This window comes from Doryrhamphus excisus, chromosome 2 (genome assembly GCF_030265055.1).
Source record: "Doryrhamphus excisus isolate RoL2022-K1 chromosome 2, RoL_Dexc_1.0, whole genome shotgun sequence".
In the NCBI taxonomy this organism is placed as follows: domain Eukaryota; kingdom Metazoa; phylum Chordata; class Actinopteri; order Syngnathiformes; family Syngnathidae; genus Doryrhamphus; species Doryrhamphus excisus.
The window spans coordinates 27327259-27355192 of NC_080467.1; the positions used below are offsets into that span (position 1 = coordinate 27327259).

At 45.0% G+C, this 27934-nt stretch overlaps 5 protein-coding genes across 7 annotated transcripts in view; 2 read left to right on the forward strand and 3 right to left on the reverse strand.

Moving 5' to 3' along the window:
- Positions 1-256: 256 nt before the first annotated feature.
- On the reverse strand, positions 257-8901 carry b4galt1l (DP-Gal:betaGlcNAc beta 1,4- galactosyltransferase, polypeptide 1, like). Its single transcript, XM_058064064.1, has 6 exons — positions 8259-8901; positions 6480-6715; positions 2371-2558; positions 1921-2043; positions 1158-1262; positions 257-1076 (listed from the first exon to the last, which is right to left on the reverse strand). Exons 1-6 carry the CDS (start codon positions 8521-8523, stop codon positions 947-949), a joined length of 1047 nt encoding a protein of 348 aa, XP_057920047.1. The 5' UTR covers positions 8524-8901; the 3' UTR covers positions 257-946.
- A 1853-nt stretch (positions 8902-10754) lies between these two features.
- rest (RE1-silencing transcription factor) lies at positions 10755-17216 on the forward strand. 2 transcript variants are annotated; one of them, XM_058064018.1, is made up of 6 exons: positions 10755-10873; positions 12354-12610; positions 12677-13198; positions 13275-13435; positions 13512-13595; positions 14425-17216. In XM_058064018.1, the coding sequence occupies exons 2-6, from the start codon at positions 12363-12365 to the stop codon at positions 15951-15953; spliced, it is 2544 nt and encodes an 847-aa protein (XP_057920001.1). In that variant the 5' UTR covers positions 10755-10873; positions 12354-12362; the 3' UTR covers positions 15954-17216. The 2 variants fall into 2 exon arrangements, with proteins under 2 accessions (XP_057920001.1, XP_057920002.1); XM_058064019.1 differs by having other exon boundaries at positions 10769-10873; positions 12351-12610.
- On the reverse strand, positions 17085-21264 carry noa1 (nitric oxide associated 1). Its single transcript, XM_058064034.1, has 9 exons — positions 20557-21264; positions 19461-20378; positions 19180-19344; positions 18646-18750; positions 18494-18585; positions 18293-18424; positions 17775-17891; positions 17589-17706; positions 17085-17524 (listed from the first exon to the last, which is right to left on the reverse strand). The coding sequence occupies exons 1-9, from the start codon at positions 20756-20758 to the stop codon at positions 17289-17291; spliced, it is 2085 nt and encodes a 694-aa protein (XP_057920017.1). The 5' UTR covers positions 20759-21264; the 3' UTR covers positions 17085-17288.
- nipsnap3a (nipsnap homolog 3A (C. elegans)) lies at positions 21129-23383 on the forward strand. Its single transcript, XM_058064076.1, has 6 exons — positions 21129-21291; positions 21720-21927; positions 22003-22164; positions 22231-22380; positions 22495-22557; positions 22638-23383. Exons 1-6 carry the CDS (start codon positions 21241-21243, stop codon positions 22700-22702), a joined length of 699 nt encoding a protein of 232 aa, XP_057920059.1. The 5' UTR covers positions 21129-21240; the 3' UTR covers positions 22703-23383.
- abca1b (ATP-binding cassette, sub-family A (ABC1), member 1B) overlaps positions 22968-27934 on the reverse strand; it is a 29282-nt gene continuing 24315 nt past the window's right edge. For both annotated transcript variants that reach the window (XM_058064016.1, XM_058064015.1), the window contains 10 exons: positions 27770-27899; positions 27560-27686; positions 27434-27496; positions 27247-27353; positions 27048-27189; positions 26838-26972; positions 24325-24428; positions 23982-24074; positions 23620-23863; positions 22968-23542 (listed from right to left, as the gene is read on the reverse strand). In XM_058064016.1, the coding sequence (XP_057919999.1) occupies positions 23405-23542; positions 23620-23863; positions 23982-24074; positions 24325-24428; positions 26838-26972; positions 27048-27189; positions 27247-27353; positions 27434-27496; positions 27560-27686; positions 27770-27899 (1283 nt within the window). In that variant the 3' untranslated portion in view covers positions 22968-23404. The remainder of the gene's footprint in view (positions 23543-23619; positions 23864-23981; positions 24075-24324; positions 24429-26837; positions 26973-27047; positions 27190-27246; positions 27354-27433; positions 27497-27559; positions 27687-27769; positions 27900-27934) is intronic.

Consider the following 27934-nt stretch of genomic DNA (forward strand, 5'->3'; position numbering starts at 1 on the left):
CAACTATTTCAACATTGTGCAGTTTTTTTCTCATATGAATGACTATTTTCATAATATTTGTAGAATTATGATTTTTTTTCTTCCTAGATAAGAACCTTCTTCCTTGACACTTTGACTTTATTCTTGTAAAATTCCAGCATATTTTTACTTTGTTTTCTTGTTAAATTATAATATTAGCATGTGCTGCGAGCTGCAAAACGGCCCCCAGGCCTCACTATGGACACCCCTGCTCTGTTTTTTTTATCTTTTGTGGAACGCACCACTTTTATCCCCCAAAAACATACATGTGCAAACACAGTGACAAAGTGCTTTAATTGTGAAAATGAGCTATGTCCGTCACATCCTCCATCTGTCAATGTTTAACATGAAGGGTTCAAAGTTCAGTGTGTGAACATCTTCGGCGTAAACTTTTAACGCGCACATGTCCGTGCGATTAAAGCTGATCGATAATCAATGACACTGCATGTCGTAAGGACACTTGGAAGCCACTAAGCACTGATTGTCTTCACCACACAAACACACACACACACACACACACACACACCAACACACGCACACAAAGTGATTAAAGCTGACCAATAAATGATGAGGCTCGTCATGGAGACACTCGGGAGGCCGTAAGGCACTGATTGTCCACGGTGGAACACAGGTAAAAAGCAATTAAAGCTCATCAATTAATCCGGGTTCACATTCTCGGACAGGCGATCGGTTGTCATGCCAACAAAAATACGCTCAGATTTGAGATGATTTTGACCCCCCCCACCCCCCTAAGGAAAAATAGCACGTCAACCACAGCTGTAGCGCTTGTCCATCAATAGTTCAGATTGCTTGCTTGCTTGCTTGAGTGACACGTTTAAGGGTCCAGTAACAAAGGAAGTGCAAAAACAACACAACGTGGTCCAGCATGATTGAAGGCACATTGGGTTTGCGATGGTCCGCTTACTCGTCACGGCTTTCCGATGTCTACTGTGATCTTGGTGAAGAGATCCAAGGTTTGTTTGGACACCAGCTTGTAGGACAGCGACTTGATGCCGTCCTTGTTCATCGTCTCCCTGGTGTGAGCAATTCGGTCAAACCTGGAAGGGAGAAAAAAAAAAAAAAAAAGAAAACTGAATCGTGTTTTTAGGACGGCAACGTGCGACGGTCCCGCTTCGTACCGCTGAGGGTTGGGCTCGTTCTGCTTGTCTCGTACGTGTCGAATCATCCGACATTTCCCCACTTCGTTGCTCGGCCTGGAGATGGACATTCCTTTGGATGCTAGCCTGACAAAAAAAACAAATATGATGCTGATTGGTAGAGTGGTTAGCGTGCAGACCTCACAGCTAGGAGACCCGAGTTCAATTTCACCCTCGGCCATCTCTGTGTGGAGTTTGCATGTTCTCCCCGTGCATGCGTGGGTTTTCTCCGGATAGTCCGGTTTCCTCCCACATTCCAAAAACATGCTAGGTTAATTAGCGACTCCAAATTGTCCATAGGTATGAATGTGAGTGTGAATGGTTGTTTGTCTATATGTGCCCTGTGATTGGCTGGCCACCAGTCCAGGGTGTACCCCGCCTCTCGCCCAAAGACGGCTGGGATAGCCTCCAGCAACCCCCGAATGAATGAATAAATGATGCTGATTCGACGGCATAATTATTGCCTTAGGCTGGCTACAATAAAAGGCCATTCCTCAACGTGCCAGTAATCCCTAGTTTATTGCGATGGATTTAGTGACCATGATGGGTTTCATAAAGTGGAGCACAGAGAACCTGATTATGACCTTCTAAATACGGTTGTAACACGCATACCCAACACAGTTTAGGGTGCAACCCCCTTCCTGTACATTACATACGTTACAAACGTTCTAATTGTTCATCTTGTTACCCTAAAAGCTGCTTAGTGGGGAAAACCAGAGTGATGTTTGCTTGGTAGCATGCTAACCTGTTGTAGATGTCGTCATCCTCACCCCCCCACCCCCAGTAGTTGTTGGGGAAGCCGTTGATGGTCAGGAACTGTTCTTTGGACATGGACGACACCCCCCCAAAGTACTGATTGTACGGTAACCTAGATGACCAAAATGAAGGAAGGAGCTCATGAAGGACAACACAAACATGTCGAGACTTTCTTTACAAGATTAAAAGCAGATAAAAAAAAAAAAAACTTCCTGTTTGATGGGCCCCAACAGGAAATAAGTTTGTGTGTGAAGAGGAAGCACTGATGACAGCTTGACAGCACAACGCTTCCTCTCGGTTCTCATTGTCAGCACTTCCGCTCTCACTCACACACACACACACACACACACACACACACACACACACACACACACACACACACACACACACACACACACTTTTTAAAACTAGCAAATTTGTGGAAAAATGAGCGCCTGACCTGAAGCCAAACTTGTCCATGGACACGGACAGGTGTCGGGGCTGACCGAAACACTTGTACGTATTTCGGTCGTCCATGGGGATCAGGTCCACGTCACTGAAGACGAAACATTCGTAGTCGTAGTCCTTCAGGGCCTCGGCGTAGCCCACGTTTAACAGTTTGGCCCGGTTGAAGATCTCGTCTCCGTCCTGATGACAAACACGCGCATGAGGATGTAAAGATGGTGGCAATGTTGGGGTGCTCATCGTCATTGCTGTCGTGGTCGGCCTGCTTGGCCACTAGAGGGCGTCTACAACTTGGAAGTAAGAAGAGTTAAATAGTGGGCAGTTCAATTCCTCATTTCTTAGAATGAATGAATGAATGAATGAAGATATGTGGCGTTCACTGTGTGAACGGAACTGCAGGAGTCTGTTCCCCTCTAATGTCCATTTCGATATTATCGATAGCAGCAAAATGAGATCAATATTTTTACTTTCTCATCTATGTTTACTTCCACAAATATCTGTGTTTTTCCAATATATGTAATCATCCCACGCCAATTTTTTTTTTTACAATTTTCTGTCCAAAAGTAAGTACAAAAGCTAACATGTGTGAGTCTATATTGTGTGTTATTTACAGTATGTCTTCTATGTCTGTTATTATGTCTACTATATTGGGTTGTAGTAGTGTAAATGGGACTATAGGGGTGTTGTTCCATGTCTAGAGGGCTCTAATAATATTAAAACTGCATTTAAACAGGTTTGCTATGCTCCAACTACCAAAGTATTTCATTTATAAATAATAAGGAATCCTACTTTGCAGAAATTCCATTATCATGGTCGGGTGTGGAAACAATTAAACTGTAATATATATTTATATACCGCTCATGAATATGTTCGTGGACACAGGATGGTTTTCGGAGAAAGAAGGCAAAGGATTTTTTGCATTTGTTTACTTATTTTTAATTATTAATTGTCCTCAAACTATTGCATGAAACAAAAAGGGAATGATTCTATAATTTTGTTGTATTAAATATTAAATTGTTCACAAATAAGTGTGATGTGAAGCATTACTTCACCTGTGTTATTCACACTGAAGCCAACATGGCAGCACATTCCTGCAAACAATATTTTATTGTCAGAGAAGGATCGCTGCTTTCATAGGAGCAGGGCGGGGCAGGGAGGGTGAGTGTTGGTGTGAGACGCCACACCTCTTTGACCCCAAAAAATGTCACTGGTCTTAAGTGGGCGGATCCCATTGCCGCCTGTCTGTCGAGACACGTACGGGTTGGTTCCGGTGCTGACTGCAGTTCATTAATTATGTCGATAAAAACACAACAACCAACCTATGTCCACCGAAGTCTATAAAAATGTGTGAACGCCAGACAAAAAAAAATATCCCGACCAATAAAAAAGTAACGTATGTGCACATTCATGCAAGTTGTGGTTCATAGATTCCACCTTAAGGAGGCGTACTCCGCCTATCAAGGCACACATTTCCATTTGTAGCGAGTATGTTTCTGTTTGTTAGCATGTTAGCCACACAGTCAGGAGTCACATGTTTGTGTGGAGTTTGCATGTACTCCCCGTGCATGCCCCTCCCCCACCGACATAGCGGCATAGAAGTTGAACGGATGGATATGTTTGTGGTTAGAGCACAGAAGACCTGGTTTTAACATTATTAGAGCCCTCTAGACATGAAATAACACCCCTATAGTCACCTTTACACTTTTGAGAGCACACATCTCTGACACTATCCACATGAATAAAAGCCGTGCATGGTAAAAAAAAATATTGCCATTGATGACATACTTGACTTGAATGCTATTTTTTTTGCTAAATTGTCCAAATAAATGTGAGAAAAAGGGCACTGAGGACATTTTATCTCTGTGTCTCTTGACACTTGAACCGTATAGAGGATGGATTACACTGGTTGTCCTGCTGTTACATCACAGTTGACGGGAAGGGAAACAATTCCTGTGTTTGCACTGGTTTCCAGTTTGACAAGAAAGGAGCTCCAAGCGTCTTTTGTGGGACTGGAGCAACAGCGATCCTATTTGCATGGCGACAATATTCCGCTGGAGCTTCATGTTCTCTTTAAGATAAGACATGTTTGCATTGTCGGGACATCAAAACAAAAACTGAAATAGTTTTTCGACCAAAAAACTGGACCCGAAATACAAAATATTTGGCTTCTTCTTTGTGTTTATGTGTATTCATACTCTATTATCAGCAATTGGACTGACAAAGGTTGCATAGTAGCCCACCGGTTAGCATGTTGGCAGTCAGGGGGTCGAGGTTTCATATCTCTGTTGTGGAGTTTGCATGTTTGCATGTCCTCCCCATGCGGGGGTTACTCCGGCTTCCTCCCCACATTCCGATTAAAAGGAAGGAATCAGGAATCCTCAATTCCAGTCACGCCTTTTCTTCACCTATTCCGCAAAGTAGTAGCGCCGATGACTCAATATCGTTAATATGTAACCGACATTTTTTGTGTCTCTTCTGTGCTGCTCCCTGCCCAAGTACCTGCCCCTTCCCACCCCCCTCGCATTCTGGCAGAGCAGCGAGCGGCTTAATAGCATTCTAGCCTTTTAACGTCATGTAGGTTGCAACTCTGTGAGGTAAACAAGAACAGATGTTATTCCACATGTTCACCATTGTCTAACAATGCTATGCAGCATTGTAAAGCTAAATTAAAATATACTGTGTGTAGATATACACAGACTTCCATTTCACTCCATACGTCCATGCAGGATATAAAGGGGGGGGGGGGTACATTGTTACATAAAATGTGGTTTATTCATTCATTCATTTTCTACCGCTTTTCCTCACGAGGGTCACGGGGGTGCTGGAGCCTATCCCAGCTGTCTTCGGGCGAGAGGCGGGGTACACCCTGGACTGGTCGCCAGCCAATCACAGGGCACATATAGACAAACAACCATTCACACTCACATTCATACCTATGGACAATTTGGAGTCGCTAATTAACCTAGTATGTTTTTGGAATGTGGGAGGAAACCGGAGAACCCGGAGAAAACCCACGCATGCACGAAAATGTGGTTTAGTCTTGTGTTAAGTCCAGTAGAGATGACTAAAGTATCTATTTACAAAAAGTGTATATATTTCCTAGGGTTGGGCAATATGGACCTTAGCGTATATCACAATATTTTTGGAAAATATATGACGATATGAAATGATATAAAATTTAAATTCTGCCGAGTTTTGTATAAAAAGCTACAGACCTTAAGCCCTATAATGAAATACACTTGTCTCAAATTGGACAGTGTAAAACTTTCCTTACATTAAAAAATTCAAACAACGTGGTGAAAATATACTCATTGAGCCCGAGTCGTGCTAAAATAACCCTTGCTAGCTTCTATTCACGATCTGTATGAGGAGATTAAGCCAACTTTCGCCGGCGTTTATCACCATTTCAACCTGGTTAGGTCGGGAGGTCCGCTGAGTAAATACTTCCCCACACGCAAATGGAACATCTGATGGAACATCTGATGGAACATATGCAGGTACAAGAACTACAAGTACAACAGATCATCCGCTACATGGATGTATTGACTATAGGTCTTAAAAGCCCCATTCTCAGGGTGTACTTCTCTTTTTTTTAAGTCAATATCGACATACTTAAATGTGAGTCGTCTTCTTTGACTGCTGCTTAATTTGAATGCATACGTCTCACTGTAGCCCCCTGCAGAGCAGAGAAAGTACTGCATGAACGAGCAGTTCTTTAGTTTAACTGAATATTTCGATTATTTGGGTGTTTGGCAGGCCAAGCAAAAAGCTTTGACAGGCCAAAAATAGCACGCGTGCCGTCTATTTAGAGAAATTGTCCATAGGTGTGAATGGGAGTGCTTCCTGTATTCAAAATGACGCAACTCGTAAGCCTTAAACCGAGGTACGTACCAAACCGTGTTTATGGAACATGCAATATTCTGGTTAATAAAGATATTTAGTGTAAATGTAAACATAGTGAATAACTCTTTGACTCCAAGCGCACCAAAACCTGAGTAACACCCTATCATGTGTTTGGACACTGCTTCATGTGGCGAGCAAATAAATCTACTGATTCAATCAATCAATGATGATTCCACACCAAGCCGCCTCGCTTGCACTAACCTGGTTGATGACGTAGACTCCATAGTCCAGTTGCTGGCGTTGCAGGATGGGGTGAAGGTAGTAGAGCCAGTACTTGAGGTGCTCGTCTCTCTTGCGAAACGGGATGATGATGGCGACCTTCTGCAGCGCCTTGCAGTCTTTTGGCTTATAGCGTCCACCCGGCTCAATGCGCTGGTTCTCTTTCTTGATGAGCTCCAGGCTCACCGGATTGTTGAACTCCACCCGCATGGGACCCACTGACACGACACAAATAAGACAAGTCAAACCAACAAGCCCGTTTTCTGTCGTCATAATGGAGGTGTGTCCAATTGCATTGCTTATTCAATCAATTCAATCAATGAATAGCACTCAATGGTTCAGTTTCAGATTGGGTATGATCGGATTGGCCTGTACAGAATGCATTTAGAGGTGAAAACAACATGAAAACCAGAGAGCTTCTGATGGGGGGGGGGGGGGGAGTGTGAAAAATGGAGAGACCCGACTGTTTCTGTGCATGTTAACATCCTGACTCTGTCTTGGGTCGGTTCTGGTCACCCGCTGACAAGATGGTGTCTGCAACTCAGCTGAGTAAAGGTGGCCCAAGAGAGGTCACAGCTGAGGAAACATGGCGGAGGGTCACACTCAAACAAACACCCCGAGTCACTGAACTTGTTAGCGCATCGTCATAAACGAACAAGGTGTTCAAATTTAGTCAAAAAATATACATATTTGCTAGGAATGGAATATTTTCCACTCTGTTTCAGGTAGCTAGTATGGCAACATGTTTTGCTTAACCACTACTAGATTTGGCGACATTCCAACCCCCCTTGACAACATATTTTCTCAAAAGCAGCTAGCAACAAATCTAGAGACTTTTTTTGGAGTCGTCGCAAAGTTTTCCGGTATTTGGGAAAGCAAAAACAAACACCCCGAGTCACTGAACTTGTTAGCGCATCGTCATAAACGAACAGGGTGTTCAAATTTAGTCAAAAAATATACATATTGCTAGGAATGGAATATTTTCCACTCTGTTTTAGGTAGCTATAGCAACATGTTTGTGCTTATCTACTACTAGTTTGGCCACATTCCAACCCCCCTTGACGACATTTTATCAAAAGCGGCTAGCAACAAATCTAGAGACTTTTTTTTGGAGTTGTTGTGAAGTTTTTCCAGTATTTGGGAAAGCAAAAAGTGACAGCACGGCCTACTGTGTTGCCGATATTTGTGAAGCTCCGTTGCTATTGTATACAGTATATTCACCAGAAGAGTGTACTACTCAGAGAACTTTGAGAGGTGCTGGCAGAGATAAAATATTAAAGTTATTTTATTTTCAATTACATGATTGGCAATTTGAAAATAACAATGAAGTTTATTTGTAGTTGTAAACATAATTAAGGTGTTTTACGCACTCTCCTACCCAGTTATGCTTTTTTTTTACCCACAGCGTTGTACACATCATAGGCTATTATTATTATTATTATTACTATTATAGAATTACCACTTCAAATGAATGACATGTGTCGTTAGGCCAAAAGGGGGAATGGCGAAAACGGCTGTCAATAACTCATGCCTCGTGCTCAGTCAAGTCTGAGAAGGAAGTGGGCGGGGCATAGTTCACGTGAACACTAGCGCCCCCTTGCGGTACCCAACCGTCACACAGCATCTTTAACGACATCTTCATAGTATTCCAACGGTAGATATAAAGTCCGGCAAATAATTTTCAAACAAGTTACTAAAAAGTTACTAAAAAAATCCTCAAATGTGAATAGTGGATGTAAGACTTTGTTCAAAAAGTCTTACCGAGCAGAGGAGACGTTTCGGGACATTTATCCAGACTTTCCGTCTTCGGTTGGAAAGTAGGCGAGGGGCCGGCGTCCAGGGTCCGCTTCAATTCAGTACCGGTGCCGTTGTTGTGGCTCTGCTGGTTCTGGACGAAGGCGAAGGGGATGTCCAGAGAGCGGACGTAGAAGAAGACGGTGACAGTGATGTGGAGGAAGCAGAGCAGCACCACCAGCTTACACGTCCGATGGAGGAGGTTAAAGTTAACCGAGGAGTCCGCGGCCATCCTGACTCGGTTTTCTTGTGACCGCTAGCTACTTCGGTGATACTCCATCTTCTCTCAGGTGGACGCGGCGAGGTCAAAGTTGGACTCCGTCACGTGACGTCAGCAACCTGAGCGCTGTCACGGCCAGCTAGCTTTAGCTCCGTTAGCTTCCCCGACGTGCCGTTAACTTTATTTGGATAAGTTGGCGCCACCGCTTCTTCAAAAGCTCCGCTGGCAGTTGACGTTAAAGGTGGCCTCGCTGGTCCGAACGCACGGCGCAGCAACAGTTAGTGTAAAATACCGCCAAAACTAATCATTTTACATCAACAGGAGGACACCGAAGAAGTCGACAAACTTTTTTTTTTACCCTCAAGGTAAATGAGTGCGCTGAGTTTCCGGCTAGATATTTCAAAATAAAGCACTCACGTTCTCTGCATACTTTTATACTGAAATCCAGGGGTGTCAGAACTTTTCAGGTCACGTACAGAAACAATGTGGGAGTGATATTATTCACTTTTCTTTATTTTGTTATATCAATTAAGCACCAAACAAACACTCTATATGTCAAAACATTCAAAGCTAAGGTGGCTAATCGTCCTGTTTTCCCAGGACATGTCCTGTTTTCACTTCCTGAAGTGACTGTCCTTTTTTTAAGGAAGTGATGAAAATGTCCTGTTTTCACTTTTGGCAATATTAGATAGTGAATTCCTTATTCATAAATGGGACATTTTCATAGTTAGAGCATATAAAACCTGTTAACAAGCATCAAAATACGTTTGTTAATAATATTCGAACCCTCTAGACATGCTTTGGATGGGCCAAGTTCTTGTTTGGTTCGGACTGCTATAGTCTTGCCATGGAACTTTCAGGTATTTGAAGATTCTACTCAACCACCTGTGGTGTTTTTCAAATTCTTCGTTCAGGGTGAGTTCACTAAGTGGTGTCGTACGAATAAACCAAACCAAACACACAAGAGAAACACACATTTACTGTACTTCATGGCTAACAAACGTCACTCAGTCCCGAAAGTGGCCCTCTTACACTCAACAGCGACGCTCAGTGGTCAGAATGTGAAATGGCCATTTGTGGGTTGGGGAGGTGTGTTCCTACTATTGTATTTTTCCCCTAAATAACCTTATTTGTAATTTAGACCATATAACAACTTTCCCCCATCTTAATTTTCTAAAATCAACATCTGTTTTTTGTTTCTCATATTAGTAATGTTTCTTTAATATTTAAACTTTTATGCTACTGAAATGACAGTTTGCTTTTTTCTTTCTGTGTCCTTGATTTTGTCATGTCAAATTACTGCTGATTTTTCAATTTTTGCTGACTTGTAATGTTTGTTCATTTACTAAATTTAATTTTTCGAATGTACGGTCCAATAAAGAAAAGCTGTGGCCACACTTTGAGCACTCCTTGGCTAAAAACAAAAACAACTAGCAAGTTCACCGAGCTCCCGATCTCATTCCAGACTTTCATCTTAAAATCGGCAATGAAAGCTCGATGTTTCACTGCATAACTCATCCCGACATTTGCTGGAGCGCTGTGATGCATCAGTCACCTGCAATAAAACACTTCTTTATTCTATCCATCCATCCATTTTCAACCGCTTATCCTCACAAGGGTCTCAGGCATGCTGGAGCCTATCCCAGCTGTCTTCTCGCGAGAAGCGCGGTACACCCTGGACTAGTCGCCAGCCAATCATAGGGCACATACAGACAAACAACCATTTACACCACACTCACATTCATAACGAAAAGGGAAAAGTGTCACAAAGGAAAAAGGTCGCCACAAAACACGTCAACACTGCCACCTAGTTGTTGCAACGAGATACAGCATTTTATCATTTAGAGCAGTAAAATGTGAAAACAATAGACAAAAAAACGGACTTGAGAAAGTGAGTTGAAAAACACTATTGTAGCACCATTTCGCTTTGGGGAACTGAGGTTTTGTTGATCATCTTGAGTATGAATCCATACTAAATGTTGTTTGTTAGTACTGTGAATACTGGCCCAGTGTTTACTTGGCATCACTGTCCTAGTGAGTAAAAGTTGGGTAACAACAAACACATACAATACCCAAATAATACACTATTATTTACTAAGGGCTACTTTGTGAGTAAATTATTCACAAAAGCAGTAAGGTATATTGATATTTAGTATACAGTATGAAGATTTTGTTGGCAGTTTTTTTTCAAGTTTACGCGTTTCTGCTGGAGCTGCGTGATGACGTCATCAGCGCTACGTAAACGCTGTGCAGGAATGTGCGCAAACTTTTACTTCTTTCTGTTGGTCTTCACTTCAGTCGACGTGTTAAAAGTTCGCTAAATCTCAGCGGCACCGTTGAGTCGCTCGTCGCGGGAGTGTGGGTGAGTGTAACCGGGCTCAGGGCGAGGGTTGTCGGCGTCGAAGTGAGCCCTTTGTCGCCTGTTCTTTTGCCGAGCAAAGTTTGTTGGAGTTGGGAGGAAAATGGAGGCGGCCCAGAAAGACAAGAAGGCGCTGTCCGTCGCTGATCAGGACCATGGCTAACACTTTGGCTAACAAAACACCTCTCTTTAAGGCTTTTATTGCTCTTGGAGTTCTTTACTTCTTTTATGTATGTTATGTTTTCACTACAATGTCGGTTGGCTGTTTTTCGCTTCCGCAAACTTTCGTCAAACTAAAATGGTGGCATCAAATCACGACATTCACACCGAAAATTTAATGTTATGCTTTTCAAAGTCAGCTTTTAATAACTTCTGATTAACATTTACAAATTGACAGATTTGTTCCAAATGTGCTTCAGAAAGACACAATTGAAGACGTTTTATGGTATAGACAAAATCCGAAATACTTTCTAATTTTAAAGTTGTTTTTTTAATCTACGAGCACACGTAGTGTGTGAATACTTGAAAGATGAGCGACAACGTACATAAAGTGTTTTTAGTCCCAGACAGTTGTTCCTAAAGTTTGTCTTTTTCTAATGGAATTCTGAATGTGGCGCTGTCAACTCTGCTGGTGCTGTTTTCAAAATGGCCGACAAGCGTTCAGAAGTTGTTTTTTTCCACAGTCACAAACTTCCAGTTGTCACACAACTGTGAGTTGTACCACACTTACATCATTATGCACCTGTGGAATTTTTACACACGAGCTACGTCAGTACATATGTAATTTTATGGACCGAGCATGAAGAAAAACTTGTTGTGCCACAAGCTACAAATGCTAGCAAGGACACGGCAACGGAACATCCACCCTGCTGGAGCTTTCCGTGTCCCCAGAACTCCCTTGCCCTCACTCGGGACTAGAGTCCACAGGCATGTGGACCGAAAAATATAATATAGAAATATATGTTACTATATTGTAGCACGGAGGGGAGTTGCCATTGGAATACCCAGCATGCCTTGTGGGCACTCAGTGGATTACCCACATAAAATTAAAGTTAATTTTGATTATGTTATCTTACCTGTTATGCTTGTTGTTAGCCAACACCTCATTGAAGCAAGTTCACATGCTAAAAATACAAAAATAATAGCATGAATTTAATTAGGTTTATTATTCTTTTATAATTATTAATTGTAATATATTTTATACATAAAAAAATAGAACTGACAAGATATGGAATATCAATTTTCTTCATTATTATTAAAAATATTTCTAAAATATGTTTATATATACATTTTACATAAAATAATTGCTATAAATTAATGCTATTCAATTATAAAATAAATGTTTGTTATTCAAAATATCTATAAATTTCATACTTTGGATGCCGCTATTTGGCTTCTGATTTGCGCCGGCCCTTTTAGACAGGCATACGTGTGCCCGACGATTTCTTTTAACTTGAACGCATCCATGTTGTTATCCCAGCAGAAAGTCAACATGGCTACTCCCTCCATGTTCTCGATGGAGACGTTTCCCATTGGCGTTTCCTTGATGGACAACGACCAGAGCCTCAGTGACGTGGCTAGGAATTCTGCCGCCCCTCAGTTGGTCATGCTGGCCAACGTGGCGGCGGTGGCAGCAGTGGACGGCTGCGGTGAGGGCAGCGTAGCGGATGAGAAGGAGATGATGGAGCTGAAGACGGTTGGATGCAGCTACTCGGACAGCGAGGACGAGAGTGTTATCAGGTAGTATGCTTGTGTACTAGCAAGTCAAGTTGGCATCCATTGACATGCTCCACATCTTTCTTTCAGGTACAATTATGACAGCGGGAACCCTAGCGAGGTCTGCACCATGGACTACTCAGAATCTGTTGACCTTTGCCCTGTGCAGTCACAAAATGATGCACAAAAGGACAAAGACAAAGCAGAAGACCTTTCTCAAAACTCGTGCGAGCCCACAGCATCGCCGGACCCCAAACCCAAAGACGGACCTCCAGGGCGTGTTCCGCCCGAGGCTGCGAAGAAGAAGAAGCCATTTCACTGTAAACCCTGTCACTTCCAAGCGCACAACGAGAAGGAGTTTGTAGAACATCTGAGAACGCACGCCGTGAGCAAGATGATGGTCGTCAACCGGGTGGAAGGGCGGAGCAAAGCCCCCGAAGCAGAGACGGCGCAGGGTCAGGATCCATCGTGTGAGGAGGGGGAGGAAGCCTCGGGGGCCAGCGCTGACAGCAAAGGGCTGATTCGCTGCGAACGCTGCGGCTATAACACCAACCGCTACGACCACTATGTGGCGCACCTCAAACACCACAGCAAGGAGGGTGACGACCACAGGTAGGAAAGTCTTCCTTTTTAATTCTTTCCTTTACTACTGGGAGTACTTATAAAAACGCTAACTGTGCTCCAACAGGGTGTTCAAGTGCACGTTGTGTGCGTACAGCACGGTCAGTCAGTATCATTGGAGGAAACACCTGAGGAACCATTTCCCCAGCAAACTGCACACGTGCACTCAGTGCTCCTACTTCTCAGACCGCAAGAGCAACTACATCCAACACATCCGCACGCACACGGGTAAACGGAGAGCAACAACAATGTCCCAACCTGTGCTTCCTTCCTGTACGCTCATGTGTGTGCGCCTGCGTTCTAGGTGTGCGTCCTTTCCAGTGCCCGTACTGCGAATACTCCAGCTCCCAGAAAACACACCTGACGAGACACAAGAGGACCCACTCCGGTCAGTAGGACAAATATTAACCTCATCATCACAATCAGTAAGATGTGATGATTAGTGGCGATTAATTAATTCACCTTAATCCACTTGTTTGTTCACTCAAGCACTCCATGGAAGAAAGACGGTAAACACTTTACTAACTTCCTGTGTGTGCTGCCTCTATATAAGGGGTGTCCAAAGTGCGGCCATTTCCCACCCGCGGTACTTTCTAAAAATAAAATTAAACAAAACTAAATCATTCATTCATTCATTTTCTACCGCTTTTTCCCTCACGAGGGTCGCGGGGGTGCTGGAGCCTATCCCAGCTGTCTTGGGGCGAGAGGCGGGGTACACCCTGGACTGGTGGCCAGCCAATCACAGGGCACATATAGACAAACAACCATTCACACTCACATTCATACCTATGGACAATTTGGAGTCGCTAATTAACCTAGCATGTTTTTTTGGAATGTGGGAGGAAACCGGAGTACCCGGAGAAAACCCACACATTCAAACTCCACACAGAGATGACCGAGGGTGGAATCGAACCCTGGTCCTCCTAGCTGTGAGGCCTGTGTGCTAACCACTCGACCGCCGTTCCGCCCCAAAACTAAATCAAGAAAAGCAAAAATGGAAAAACCGGCAGACATTTTACAAGAATGAAGTCAAAAATAGTAAGAGAAAAATTGTAATCTAATCAGAAATAGACTTATTTTTATGAGAAGAAGGTCATATTTTGGGGAAAAGTTGAAATATTATTTTTGGAAAAAGTTTGGACACCCCTGCTCTATTATACAGTGTGTGCATCCAGTAATTCCCAGTACAAGCATCCCTAAGTGTTTCTCTTCCACAGGCGAGCGACCTTTCAAGTGCGAGAGCTGCAACTACCTCGCTGCCAACCAGCACGAGGTGACCCGCCACGCCCGCCAGGTCCACAATGGTCCCAAACCCCTGGCTTGCCCGTACTGCGAATACAAAACCGCGGACCGCAGCAACTTTAAGAAACACGTGGAGCTTCACCTCAACCCCCGTCAGTTCCTCTGCCCTCTGTGCGAGTACGCCGCCTCCAAGAAGTGCAACCTGCAGTACCACATCAAGTCACGCCACGCCGGCTGCGATGTCACCGTGGACGTCTCCAAGGTCAAACTGCGGGTCAAAAAGCACCCCAACGGTGTTGAGGAGACCCCGAGAACGGGAAAAATGGCAAAACTGTCCAGCATTGAGGAGGACTTGGAGGCTGAGGAGTCCGCTCCAAGTGAGAAGCCGCCAGATCCCATCAATCTGTCCATCAGAAAGCGCGGCAAAGCAGGACAGAACGAAGAGCAAGAAGAACCTCCGAGGAAATGTAATGGTTCTGCTGATAAAGCAGCAAAGACAAACAAGTTGGAGAATGAGAAAACTATCACAACAAGACAAAAGAAGATGAAGGAGAACAACGAGGACTTAAGGGGAAAGAAAAGAGTCAAGAAGATAGCAGCAGATGTTCCACCTGACCCACAACCAACAAAGGGAGACGGCGAGAAGTGTGAAGTGGGAGGAGCAGTGAGCCATCAAGCTGGGAATGAGAGCACCAAGCTGAGAAGGCCCACAGGGAAGACCTCCAAACGAGAAGAACCCACTGACACGCCAGAGCCTCTTGAGAAGAACGTCCAAGAAAACAACAAGAAGAGGAAAGTGGTGGAAGCTCTCGACCTTTCTTCGAAGTCGCCACATGTGGCGCCTTCTAAAACTCGGCGAGTCAGACCTAGCAAGTCGCCATCGGCGGCAGCTTGCAAAGACACGAGCGAGGAAGGTGATGCTGTTGATGCTCCGCAAGAGTCCACCTTGCCAGCTAAGCGTACCAGGAGATCTACCAGGAAGACTTCAGTATGCAGCCAGAAAGGCCAGTCAGGCACGCCGGATACACCAGAAAGCTCCGCCCACCTTGAAGAGTCAACCCCAACCCTCCAATGTAATGCCCCATCTCAAGTCAACACACCGCTGGATCAACCCCCGGTCTGGACTAAAGACGTCCCCCCAGAGGTGCAGTCGGCGAAACCATCCTCACCGCCCGCTGTTGCACTTCCGGCACCGAAAGGCAAGGCGACCGACCCTGAGGACGACGAGGGCGTCCACAGCAGCCACGAAGGCGCCAGCGACATCAGCGACAGCGCCTCCGAAGGTAGCGTGGACTCGGGCCTCAACAGCAACAGCGCCAACTCCGGAAAAATGCCCAACGACCCCGAAACGCCCACAGAGGAAATTCCGACTCCGACTGAGCTCAAAAGTCACATGTGCATCTTCTGCGACCGCCATTTCCCCCTGGAGGTGGACTACCGCCGCCACCTGAACCGTCACCTTGTCAACGTCTACTACATGGACGCCATCCAAGGACCTAAGTAACGCCAACGTAGATCTGGAGATAGTGATGAGGTCCTGAAAAGATGCTGTGACAGCACACGGACCAATCAGGAACTTTGGACTTCTGACGGATGCGGAAAAAATGAACTTTGTTTGCGTTGTTTGACAATCAGTCTTTATTTTGTATCTCCCTTCTATCTACCTTTATCTCCCTTCGAGACGTCAACCTGAGCAATGTGCTTCTATGCAACAGTTCCACGTGAGTCACTTGTGAATTTCACTTCCTCCAAAATCTGCTCTATTAACGAGCGATACCGATACCAACATGGCAGCCGATTCCTCACCTGCACGCAGCAGCCACTCCATCAAACCACATCCAATATCATAAATGTGCCCACTTAAGTCAACAGTCGACACGTTGTAGTATTATTAGCTTTATCATTATCACTATGCAGCATGACATGACATACTGTACATAGCTACTGTCTACACACAGCATTAAAGCAAAATAAAAGCAAATGCATCCATTTAATCACCATAAGAAAGATCTGTGCGCGTACTATTAATTGTTGCCAAGACAACCGCAGTGCCTCTGTTAAAAAGTGGAAAATACATTAATCCTCTTCAAGCTTTGAATTTTGCAGATCCACTTAGCACTTTTTTGAAAGTGTATTAATAAATGGTGCTGTTTCATGGGGTGACTATAGGGGTGTTATTTCATTTCTTGAGGTCTATAAATGTTAAAAAACTGTATTTAGAATGTTGTAAACACAATGAAAATATTCCACTTAGAAATGAGGAACTACTTTACTTTATGGAAATTGACATATCAGCCAGGTCAGGAAACAACTGACCACGATCATCTCAATTAAAATGTGCACAGATGGAGCAAACCCTTGTCAATAAACTCGACAATCCTTAATGATCGTCCATTCTCTTCCAAAATCACACAAATTAAATTTCCAGGCAATGACCATCTCAAGTTTCCGTTCTGTTGCCATTTTGAGGGGCGTCTACCTAAACAGGTTCCACTGTATTAATAAACTATCATTGTGAATAACCATTCCCAGCGTTCCCTAACGAAGTGGCTGCTGAGTGTGGATGGGATCGGGTAGTTTTGGTTGAAATGTATTCTAAGTTTACTGAAAGGTGAAATTAATTGAGTCCATGTAATGGTTTGTTTATCTGTTTTTCATTTTAATCACTTGCTTTTCATACGTTTGTCCTTAAAAAAAATAAAGCACACCATCAGTGAGCGTCCATGCTCTCCTGGGAGAGCGTGGCGCATGCTGGGTCTTAAAGTGACAGGCGTTCCTTTTTACTCAATCACGGATGTGAATTCAAATGAATTAGGAAGTAGTTCGACTTACATCCTCTTCACTTCTTCCTGGTCTTCATCTGCCGCCTCTCGGCGACACGAGCAGACAGTCCAGCATCCAGCATCTTTGAAGGCTTCAGCACTTTGTAGGCGGCAGACTTTGGGATTCGCGCCCCCTTCAGGGAGACCACGTGAGGAAGTAGCGGTGGCGTCCTCAGTCCGAAGCCGACCAACGGCGGGCCATGAACCATCAACAGGAGCTTCTGACCTTCCGCTGCTGTCACCGCCACCCAGCCTGACAGACAGCGGTGGTTTCTATGACAACTGACCGACGACACTGTTTAATGTGGGCGGCATACCTGCAGATGACAGCTTGATGTCGGCCGCTGCCTCCAGGTCACCTCGACCCTCCAGCCGGACCTCCTGAGGAACCAATGCTGGAAACTCCTTCATCCGCTCCTCACCTCCTGCTGGCACCTGAACATAAAACCACACCAATGCAGCAATGATCTCAACTTCAGAAGACTGGAGTTGTGATGTCTCACCCCAAGCAGCTCACGTCCGGCATGTTTCTGATAGACGCCGTCTGCTTTCTCCAGGCTGCTGATGTGAACCGGAAGTCGGGAGGAGGCAATGACTGAAAACCAGCAGGACGTTTCCCCCTGAAACGACGTGATCCACAACAGAAGATCAAAATCCTGACATTCATTCATTTCATTCATTCTCTAACGCTTTTTCCTCATGAGGAGCCTATCCCAGCTGTCTTCAGGCGAGAGGCGGGGTACACCCTGGACTGGTGGCCAGCCAATCACAGGGCACATATAGACAAACAACCATTCACACTCACATTCATACCTATGGACAATTTTTGGGGAGGAAACCGGAGTACCCAGAACATGCAAACTCCACACAGAGATGGCCGAGGGTGGAATTGAACCCTATGTCTCCTAGCTGTGAGGTCTGCGCGCTAACCACTCGTCCACCGTGCCGCCCTTCTGACATTCAATTACGTTGTTTTTCTTTTTTGACAATAAAAAAACACGTTTTTGTGAACTTGCCCCACCTCCAGGAGGTCGATCCTGGCCAGAGCTCCCACAAAGAGACTCATCCCGGCCTTCAGAATGAAGGTGCGAGGTGCGATAGCCTGCGTGGGAACCACAGCTTTCACTTCCTGTTCGTTCAGCAACCTGAGAACCTGTGGAAAACAAGTTCAGAATTGCTAAGAAGGCGAAGGCTCCGAATCGGCTTAATCGTTCATGCTCACATCGTGTTCCTTCATGATCCCGGGCGTGTCGAAGAGCCAGTGCGCGTCTTTTAGTTCGTTGTAGGCAAACTCATCAACTGAGTCTTCTTTTTCTGTAAATATTTTGATTTGTTAAAACACAATCAACTAATCAGATGTGTCCGGTTTCTCACCTGTGGTCATCTCGTCGTCGCCGTTTTCTCCAAAGGCTAATCTGTCTGGGTCGAACTCAACCATTCCCTGTCTGACGTTGGGTAGGAATGTTCTACCCACTCGACCTGAACAGGAAAAGAACAGGTTGTTTGTTGGCTGCACGGTGGACGAGTGGTTAGCGCGCAGACCTCACAGCTAGGAGACCAGGGTTCAATTCCACCCTCGGCCATCTCTGTGTGGAGTTTGCATGTTCTCCCCGTGCATGTGTGGGTTTTCTCCAGGTACTCCGGTTTCCTCCCACATTCCAAAAACATGCTAGGTTAATTAGCGACTCCAAATTGTCCATAGGTATGAATGTGAGTGTGAATGGTTGTTTGTCTATATGTGCCCTGTGATTGGCTGGCGACCAGTTCAGGGTGTACCCCGCCTCTCGCCCAAAAGACAGCTGGGATAGGCTCCAGCACACCCCGCGACCCTGATGAGGATAAGCGGTAGAAAATGAATGAATGAATGTTAGTTTGTTAGCCCCGCCCCCTTACTCCAACCACTCTTACCCACTAAGTACCCCTGGCGGCGGAAGTCTTGCAGCCGCTTCATTTCATCCGGCGACAGCTCGCCCTCAGTCTGTCTGCGCAATTCTCTAAGACGCTGCTGCCGCCGGAACATTCTATATGGCGTTGGGTTGATGATGGGGAACTTGAGCAGGTTCAAGGTGGTCCCTGAACACAACACGGTCACATCATGAGAATGTGTAAAAACTAAGCTTCAATTATCAGCTTGACGAGTTATTCTCAGTGCTCCCAGCATGTTTTGCGGACATCTGTGTCAAACTCACCAGGCCATGGGGAAATGGTGGCTTTGCGACTGCCGGAGGTTTTAGATTTGCAGAAATCGGACTCCAGCAACGTGTTGAAGAGCGTCGACTTTCCCGCGTTGGCGCTCCCCACCAGGTAGACATCACCTTTGTACTTCCACGCCCTCTGTAGGCTGGAGATCAGGTCCTCGATCCCGTACCCGGTCTTGGCACTGATCAGGTGGATATCGGTCACCTGAGTCCCGAAGCCGGCATCCTGGCAGTACTGGGACAGCTGCCGTTTAATACGCTGCAGGTAGTTTGGCGAGTCCCCCGGAAGGAGGTCAATCTTATTCCCGAGGACGACGATATGTTTGTTGTTGCCCACCAGCTCCGGAAGGTCTGGAACAATGGAGTCTGGGACATCCAGGAGGTCGACGCAAAGAAGCACGAGGGCCCTCTGGGACCGGATCGTCTGGACCACATCACGGAACTCATCTTTGGACACTTGCAGACGCAGAGCCTTGTGGTGATAGCGAAGCAAGTGGCAGCGCTGGCAAGTGGCGCTGCTGAGGCGCTCCTCCTGCAGCAGGACCTTGTACTTCTCACTTGGCAGGTATCCAGGAACGGTGGCATCTGTGCAGTGCAGGATGCTACCGCAGCCCGAGCAGCAGATGTTGCTACTGGGTTCCTCCAAATCCGGAGAACCGTAGATCTTATGTTCATGTTTCAGAGCCTTGTTCTTCTTTTTAGAAGAAGCCACAACACTCGGGTCCAAAGGAAAGTCCACATCATGGAATTGGATGCGAGATTCCAACACCCGGTCCTGCCAAGTTACGTCCTTCGAATCCTGGACCCGATGCTGCACAGACCTGGAGCAAGTCTGCTGCAGAGGATGGGGGGTCTGCTGCTTTGGACTTACACTGGTCACGATTCTGGGTTCCTCCTCAGGATCTGGATCTGAGGCAAGTTTGTTGGTGACAACCGAAAAACATTTTATAAGTGTTGCTTATCTAGTAACTATTAACTTTATGAGCGTTCTGTAAAAATATTTGCTTATACTGATTTGTCATCAAGGTAGAGAACAAAACTAAACACACACTAAATACGAATAGTATTGCGCATGCGCAGTGTTCACCTGTCAAGTCCACAAAAAAGAACCGTTCTTCCTGGTTCGGGTCCACTGTACAGATCCTTTCGGAACCGCGGAGTCTGCCGTGGACGTGGCGGGCAGAGGGGTGTCCTCTCGTGGCCTTCAAACCCGGAAGTGAGCCGGTACGTTCAGCTGTTGACCAGAGCACGCGACCGAAGCGAGCCGTCACTCGCACGACGTTAAACATGTCCCACCGACGAGCGTGCTACTTCTATTTTCTGGTAGAAAAGGCGACGTAGCTACCAAGTTAACGATAAAAATGCCGCCACTGAAATGTGTAATACTAAAAAAAGAACGACTAGCTTCCAACATTAAAAGGACGGAACTTATTTCACGTCTTACGTGATGACGTCATTGAAAACCAGATAATCACAGCAAACACGATGTCTCACTCTGCCTCAATTAGGAAACCAAAAACATAGAGTCTATTTTTCTGCTGCTTGAGTGGTCCAGTAACATTAAGTGTTTTTTTTATCATAATCAGTTAAAAATCAGTATTAAATTTTAAAATAGTTTGATATTATGGAATATACAAGTTAAAGACAACACAACATCGATGTTGTAGGAGAGAGAGACTTCTCGCGCTGTTGTAAGTAGAGTGAGAAGATCTTTGAATGCTTGTCAGAACTTTACCTTGTGTTGGACCTTCACGGTGTATTCACTTTCAACATGATCCAATTCTCCAGCTGCAGGAGCCGTTTGGCGCGCGTCATAACCCACGTGAGTCACCCGAACCGGAACCGAACTTTGTACCTACACTACAATGTACTTTCGATTTATGCGTTTTACACCTGTATTGATTTGTGCTCGTTGTTCTTTAATTATTTAACTGAATTAACTTTATTATGGCTGACATAAACATATCACATACTGTGCATAATTTATATATACAATACACGAAGCTAAAAAACTGATAAAATCAGTTGTGTGCTAATAAAAACTGGACCCGTTTGGGGTCTTTACTTTGTGCACGCGCACACACACACGTGAACTTTGGACTGTGTAAAATGTGGACTCTTTCAAGTTGAAAATTAACGATGTTGTCGGCATATTAGCCTTGCTTTTGAATATTTAGTTTGACATTTATTGTTGGTATTTTTGGTTTCATCTAATCAATCAATCAAATAAAAAAAAATTGTGTGCCACAGGCACGTGCTCACCTTTCAATAGGTTCCCAACACAACGAGGGACCTTTGTATGAGTTCCGGACCTACAAAATCCATCCCGACCGGACCGCCGCCTTCCTAAAGCTGACCAACGACAAGATTCACCTGAGGACCGCTCACTCTGAGCTGATTGGCTACTGGTGTGTGGAATATGGCGGCCTGAATCAGGTCTTCCATGTATGGAAGTATGGTGAGAATGCGGTCATGGCTCCACCCCCTTCCAGAGATTCCGCTGCTGATGTTAAGCTTCACTTCTTCCCCTCAGACTCCTTCTCTCAGCGGGCGGCGGTCCGCTCGGCCTTGGCTCAGGACCCGTGCTGGATGTCGGAGTACATCTCCAAGGCCATCCCCATGCTGGCATCCCAGGACAACGAGGTCACCACCTTGTTGCCGTGGAGCCGTCTCCGTGCGCCGCCGCAGGAAGGCGGTAAGCCCCGCCTACTAGCTCAGCACCGCTGTCTGTGGCTTCTGTGACATCACTTGCGTCTTTCAGGTGCATTTGAACTTGCGTCCTTTAAGATGTGTCCGGGGGGTGCAGCACTTTGGGGCAGGGACCTCCAGGATGCCATCACCTCCCATGATGCACCTGGACACGCCCACTTAGTCGGCACCTTCCGCAGCGAGCTCGGCCAACCGGACACAGGTAATGTGTGTGGCTAGTTAACAGAATCTGACAACAATATCAAGTCACATGATAATCACATCTGCATTCATAGCCCCGCCCCCATTTTTGTATTGATGATGTTGTCTCCTCCAGTTCACGCCCTCTATTGGTTCGAGAACGCCGACAAGCGACATCAGGTACAACGCGATACTGCAGGTGAGACCAACATGACATCATCGACAACGACGTGACCGACTTGCAAATGGATCAATAACATGATTGGCGTGTCCCCTCAGTCCCTCATGTCCACACACGGACGAACAAACTCATGTTCCCGTGTCCCTTCTCGCCACTCAAGTGACTTCCTGCCCTTCAGTGGCATTCCCACGACAACATGGATCCACAAGAAGTGATCCACTAGGAACCAAGAAGTAAACCCACAAGTCGAACTACAGAACCAACAAGAACCGATCCCTCAGGACCGACTCGGAAAAAGTGATCCACCAATCAGATCTTGTTGTTCCAAAAGGACTTTTGACTGTCGTAGGTAACATTCTTGATGTCAACATGATCCAAAAACTGTTGACTTCTTGACTGTTGGTTTCTTCAAAATAAGAGTCCAGTAAGTCGATTTGTTTGATTTTATTGTTGTAACAGTATTGTGTCACATTTTAAGAGATTGTGTTGCTTTTTTGGTTCGCTTACTAATGTGGACTTTTAAAAAACTGGTGAGGTATTTGGACACATCTTTCAAAAAAAAAAAATCAACACTTTGATTGGCAGTAAAAGCAAAAAAAAAACAGGAAATGAAAGATAAATAAAAGGAAGTTGATTTGAAATGATTTAGACTCTTCATCAACATGATTTAAAAAACATTGTTAAAAAAAAAAAAAAAAGATGGCGGACGCACTCCGGCACCGCTTCAAGTTTTTTTTTCATTTGAAATCTGCGACAGGCAGCAGGCCACGCCCCCGCAGGAGATCGTTTGCATTGAGTGGCGTAAGGCGTCTTGACTCCGCCCACCACGTCATGTGGTGACACAGCAAAGTGCAAAATGACGCGGTCACATGACGCTCTCTGTGGTGCTGTCCACCTGACCGGGGCAGTGGGCTGGGACGTCTACCAGGACGTCTCGGCGCCGCACCGACGCGTCTTTGGAATGGTAGTCGTCGCTTTGGTCCTTGGCGAAGTTCACGAACACCTGGAAAGACGAGAGACGAGACACAAACGTCAACACTTCACACCAGCGCGCGTGCGTGTGTGTGTGTGCGTCCCTACCTGGTCCAGTGTGGTCTGCGAGACCGAGTAGTCTTCAATCTTCAGGGCGTGTTTGTTCTTGGCCAGGATGAAGAAGATGTGCGTTAGCGAGCTGAGCGAGGAGGGAAGTTGGTACTGAAGCATGTTGCGATGTTTCTCCTTCAGCGTGCTTCCGCTCAGCTCGCTCTCGATGAACTTCATCACGGGAACCAGATCCGGGTCGGGCCCCGCCACCCGTAAGATGATGGTGTAGCCGTCTCCGAACCTGCGGCGCAGCAAACGCAAACACGTGACAATGCAGTCTGAGGAAGTGTGGCCATGTATGTGAGGGGCGTGGCCAGCCACATGCTTGTTCAGTGGTGTAAATTGTGTGTGTTTTATACCTGTTCTTCAAATGTTGGACGCTGCCAAGACATTTGAACCTGCCGTTCACCATGATGGCCATTCTCGTGCACAGGGCCTCACACTCCTCCATGCTGAACACACACACACACACACACACACACACACACACACACACACACACACCAAAGAACAGCCATGTCAACAAGTGTGCGTGTGTGTGTGAAGAAAGTCAAAAAAAGTTGTTTTACTCTCCCATTATCAAAGGCATGACTATAATAATGAAATTATCATTAAATAATGAATATAATTCAAATACAATGTTTATGATGCATGTTTATTAGCGTCACGTGACACCACACAGGAAGCTAGCGTGCGTCTCACCTGTGCGACGTGAGCACGACGGAGCGTCCCTCCTTGATGACGCTCAGGATGCAGTTCCAAAGGGCGCGGCGAGCTTTGGGGTCCATGCCAGTTGTCGGCTCGTCCTGTAACCAGAGCGACAGCGAGGTTAAGCTCCGCCCACAGGTGTAACAGGAAGCAGAGGGAGAAGGTGAGCAGCAGGGGGAGGAGCGGCATCCTTTGCTTTGTCGTCTGGTTGTTTGGAGTTCGAAGGCAGCTCGTTTTAATCTTCCACCGTGTTATATAACACAACGCTGCTCTCTGATTGGCAGACGGACTCCTGAGTCTCTTGCATAACCACAAGAGTGCAGAGTAAACAAACAAGGGAAAAAAAATCAGATTGGCTGCTTTTTGCTTTATTGATCAGATGAAGTTAATGACCTCAATCCGTGGCTGTGCCACACAAACAATACTTTGGTCTGTACACTTCAATAAGTATCCTGTGGACGCTGTGCCTGTAGTTCCCGAGTGCACTCATTAAGAAAACACTAAGCAGTATGCACTTAAAGATTAAGTGTGTGAAATGACACACAGCCATTTGCCAATGCAAGGAAATGAAAGTAAGAATGCAAGTTGTGTTAGCATAGTAACTAAAGTAGTGTTCACACAGTTGTGTTAAAGTTGTGTAAATGTGGTCTCCAAAGTTGTGTTTGCATAGTCGCTAAATATGCAAAAGTGCGTCAATAATAAAGCTGCGTTAACAAAGTAGCTAAAGTTGTGTTGATATAGCTAAAGTTGAGTAAGCATAGTCGATAAAGAAAGATGCTAATGTAGGTCAATGTTAAAGCTGTGTTACCATAGTAGCTGAGGTTGTGTTAGCAGCGCTACGCTTAGCTAACGTGAGTCACTGTTAAAATTGTGTTAACATAGTGGCTAAAGTTGTGCTAGCATAGTCGCTAAAGACGCTGAAGTGGATCAAAGTTAAGTTGTGCTCATGCATTAGTAGCTAAAGTTGTGTTCACATAGTAGATCATTGTTAAAGTTGTGTTAAATTAATAGCTAAAGTCATGTTAATACATTTGCTAAGGTCGTGTTAGCATAGTAGGTATAGTTGTGTTAACATAGTCGCTAAATATGCTACGGTGGGTCATATTAGAGATATGTTACAATAATAGTTAAAGTTGTGTTAACATAGTTAAAGTTGTATTATTGTATCAGTGTTGCTGTTGTGTTGACATAGTAGCAAAAGTTGTGTTAGCACTGTAGCTAAAGTGGTGCTAAAGTGGTGTTAGCATAGTAAGTAGCTAAAGCTACTAAAGTGGTTCAATTTGTTAAAAGTAGATACAATAGTGTTAAAGTAGTTTCGTTTTTGTTAGCATAGCAGCTAAAGACGCGAAAGTGGGCCAATGTTAAAATTGTGTTAGCATAGTGTCTAAAAACGCTAAAGTTAGTCAGTTTTATTGTTGTGTTAAATGTAACAAAAAAAGTTGTGTTAATATAGCAGCTAAGTTTGCGTTGACATAGCAGCTAAAGTTGTTGAAATAGTAGCTTAAGCGGTCTTAGCATAGTAGTTAAAGCTACTAAAGTGGTTCAATTTGTTAAAAGTAGATACAATAGTGTTAAAGTAGTTTCGGTTTTGTTAGCATAGCAGCTAAAGACGCTAAAGTGGGCCAATGTTAAAATTGTGTTAGCATCGTGTCTAAAAACGCTAAAGTTGGTCAGTCTTATTGTTGTGTTAAATGTAACAAAAAAGTTGTGTTAATATAGCAGCTAAGTTTGCGTTGACATAGCAGCTAAAGTTGTTGAAATAGCAGCTTAAGCGGTGCTAGCATAGTAGCTAAAGCTACTAAAGTGGTTCAATTTGTTAAAAGTAGATACAATAGTGTTAAAGTGATTTAGGTTGTGTTAGCATAGCAGCTAAAGTGGGTTAATGTTAACGTTGTGTTAGCATAGCAGCTAAAGACGCTAAAGTGGGCCAATGTTAAAATTGTGTTAGCATCGTGTCTAAAAACGCTAAAGTTGGTCAGTCTTATTGTTGTGTTAAATGTAACAAAAAAAGTTGTGTTAATATAGCAGCTAAGTTTGTGTTGACATAGCAGCTAAAGTTGTTGAAATAGTAGCTTAAGCGGTGTTAGCATAGTAGCTAAAGCTACTAAAGTGGTTCAATTTGTTAAAAGTAGATACAATAGTGTTAAAGTAGTTTCGGTTTTGTTAGCATAGCAGCTAAAGACGCTAAAGTGGGCCAATGTTAAAATTGTGTTAGCATCGTGTCTAAAAACGCTAAAGTTGGTCAGTCTTATTGTTGTGTTAAATGTAACAAAAAGGTTGTGTTAATATAGCAGCTAAGTTTGTGTTGACATAGCAGCTAAAGTTGAGATAGCAGCTTAAGTGGTGTTAGCATAGTAGCTAAAGCTACTTAAGTGTTTCAATTTGTTAAAAGTAGATACAATAGTGATTTAGGTTGTGTTAACATAGCAGCTAAAGATGCTACAGTGGGTTAATGCTAATGTTGTGTTAGCATAGCAGCTAAAGACGTGTCGGTTTTTGCGACTCACCAGAAAGACGACGGGCGGCGCCCCAATCAGAGCCATGGCTGTGGACAGTTTCCGCAAGTTCCCGCCGCTGTAACTTCCTGCGGCTTTATCAGCATACTTAACCAGACCCAACTTCTTGATTCCCCACTCTGCCACCTGTCAATCACACACCGTCATCATCATCACTGAGTAGTGCTCCACGTAGGACTAGCTCCACGGCGAGACACTCACGTCGCACACTTCCTTCCCAGGGACGCCTCTCAGGATGGCGTAAAGCTCCAGATGTTCTCTTCCTGTCAGCAGCTCGTTGATGGCATCAAACTGAGGACAGTAGCCCATGTTCTGATGGACCTGGTCCAGTTCTCGCAGGATGCTGTGGGAGCAGTAGTGTTAGCGTTTGGTGCTAACGCTAACTAATGCTAAGACTCACCTCTTCCCTGCTAGAAAGGCCTCGCCGCTCGTCACCATCGTGTCTCCTGTTAGCATCTTGAAGGTTGTCGTCTTTCCGGCTCCGTTTACTCCCAGGAGGCCGAAACACTAACACACACGCACACATGTATTTGTTACCCGTGTGTGTGTGTGTGTGTCTGTGTGAGTGTGTCATATGATATCCGAACCTCGCCAGGAGGAATTCCAACACAAAGTCGGTCTACTGCTGGCTTCTGTTTCCTTTTGAAGACCTGGAAGACAGGAAGTTGAACGTGATGACAACCAAACTATATTGAAATGATGATGTTCTTCACCTTAGTGAGTTGCCTCAGTTCCAAAATGTCTCCATGTCCAAGTCCATGGACGATCCTCTGTCTCTCCCGGGCCACGTCCTCATCTTCTTCTCCCAACGCTCCCAGTTTGGTCAGTTTACTGACTGGCCTGCGCACACGCACACATTAAACAGAGCTGCTGCTGAATGTTGTTAGCGTGTGTTAGCATGCATGTATGTATGTATGTGTCACCTAGGTTTGATACAGAATCTGTACTGGATGAGGACGGTGATGATGAAGAAGACCACGCCCTCCACGGCCATCGCAAACAAATTCTTCCCCACCATGTCCCATTCCAGAGGAGAACGAAGCCTGTTCTCTCCTAACACACACACACACACACATAAAAGAAGTCAC

What these genes read in the sequence shown, in the direction of transcription:
- b4galt1l (XM_058064064.1), bottom strand. Translation starts at nt 8,523, where the DNA reads ATGGCCGCGGACTCCTCGGTTAACTTTAACCTCCTCCATCGGACGTGT. An exon ending in CGAAACGTCTCCTCTGCTCG is followed by an intron (nt 6,716 to 8,258) that starts GTAAGACTTTTT and finishes GTGTCGTGTCAG; the next exon opens with TGGGTCCCATGCGGGTGGAG. An exon ending in ATGGACAAGTTTGGCTTCAG is followed by an intron (nt 2,044 to 2,370) that starts GTCAGGCGCTCA and finishes TTGGTCATCTAG; the next exon opens with GTTACCGTACAATCAGTACT.
- noa1 (XM_058064034.1), bottom strand. Translation starts at nt 20,758, where the DNA reads ATGTTTAACGTCGTGCGAGTGACGGCTCGCTTCGGTCGCGTGCTCTGG. An exon ending in CACCATTTCCCCATGGCCTG is followed by an intron (nt 19,345 to 19,460) that starts GTGAGTTTGACA and finishes TGTTGTGTTCAG; the next exon opens with GGACCACCTTGAACCTGCTC. An exon ending in CATCAAGCTGTCATCTGCAG is followed by an intron (nt 17,525 to 17,588) that starts GTATGCCGCCCA and finishes GCTGTCTGTCAG; the next exon opens with GCTGGGTGGCGGTGACAGCA.
- rest (XM_058064018.1), top strand. Translation starts at nt 12,363, where the DNA reads ATGGCTACTCCCTCCATGTTCTCGATGGAGACGTTTCCCATTGGCGTT. An exon ending in AAGGAGGGTGACGACCACAG is followed by an intron (nt 13,199 to 13,274) that starts GTAGGAAAGTCT and finishes GTGCTCCAACAG; the next exon opens with GGTGTTCAAGTGCACGTTGT. An exon ending in ACACATCCGCACGCACACGG is followed by an intron (nt 13,436 to 13,511) that starts GTAAACGGAGAG and finishes CCTGCGTTCTAG; the next exon opens with GTGTGCGTCCTTTCCAGTGC.
- nipsnap3a (XM_058064076.1), top strand. Translation starts at nt 21,241, where the DNA reads ATGATCCAATTCTCCAGCTGCAGGAGCCGTTTGGCGCGCGTCATAACC. An exon ending in TGGCGCGCGTCATAACCCAC is followed by an intron (nt 21,292 to 21,719) that starts GTGAGTCACCCG and finishes TGTGTGCCACAG; the next exon opens with GCACGTGCTCACCTTTCAAT. An exon ending in CTTCCATGTATGGAAGTATG is followed by an intron (nt 21,928 to 22,002) that starts GTGAGAATGCGG and finishes TCTTCCCCTCAG; the next exon opens with ACTCCTTCTCTCAGCGGGCG.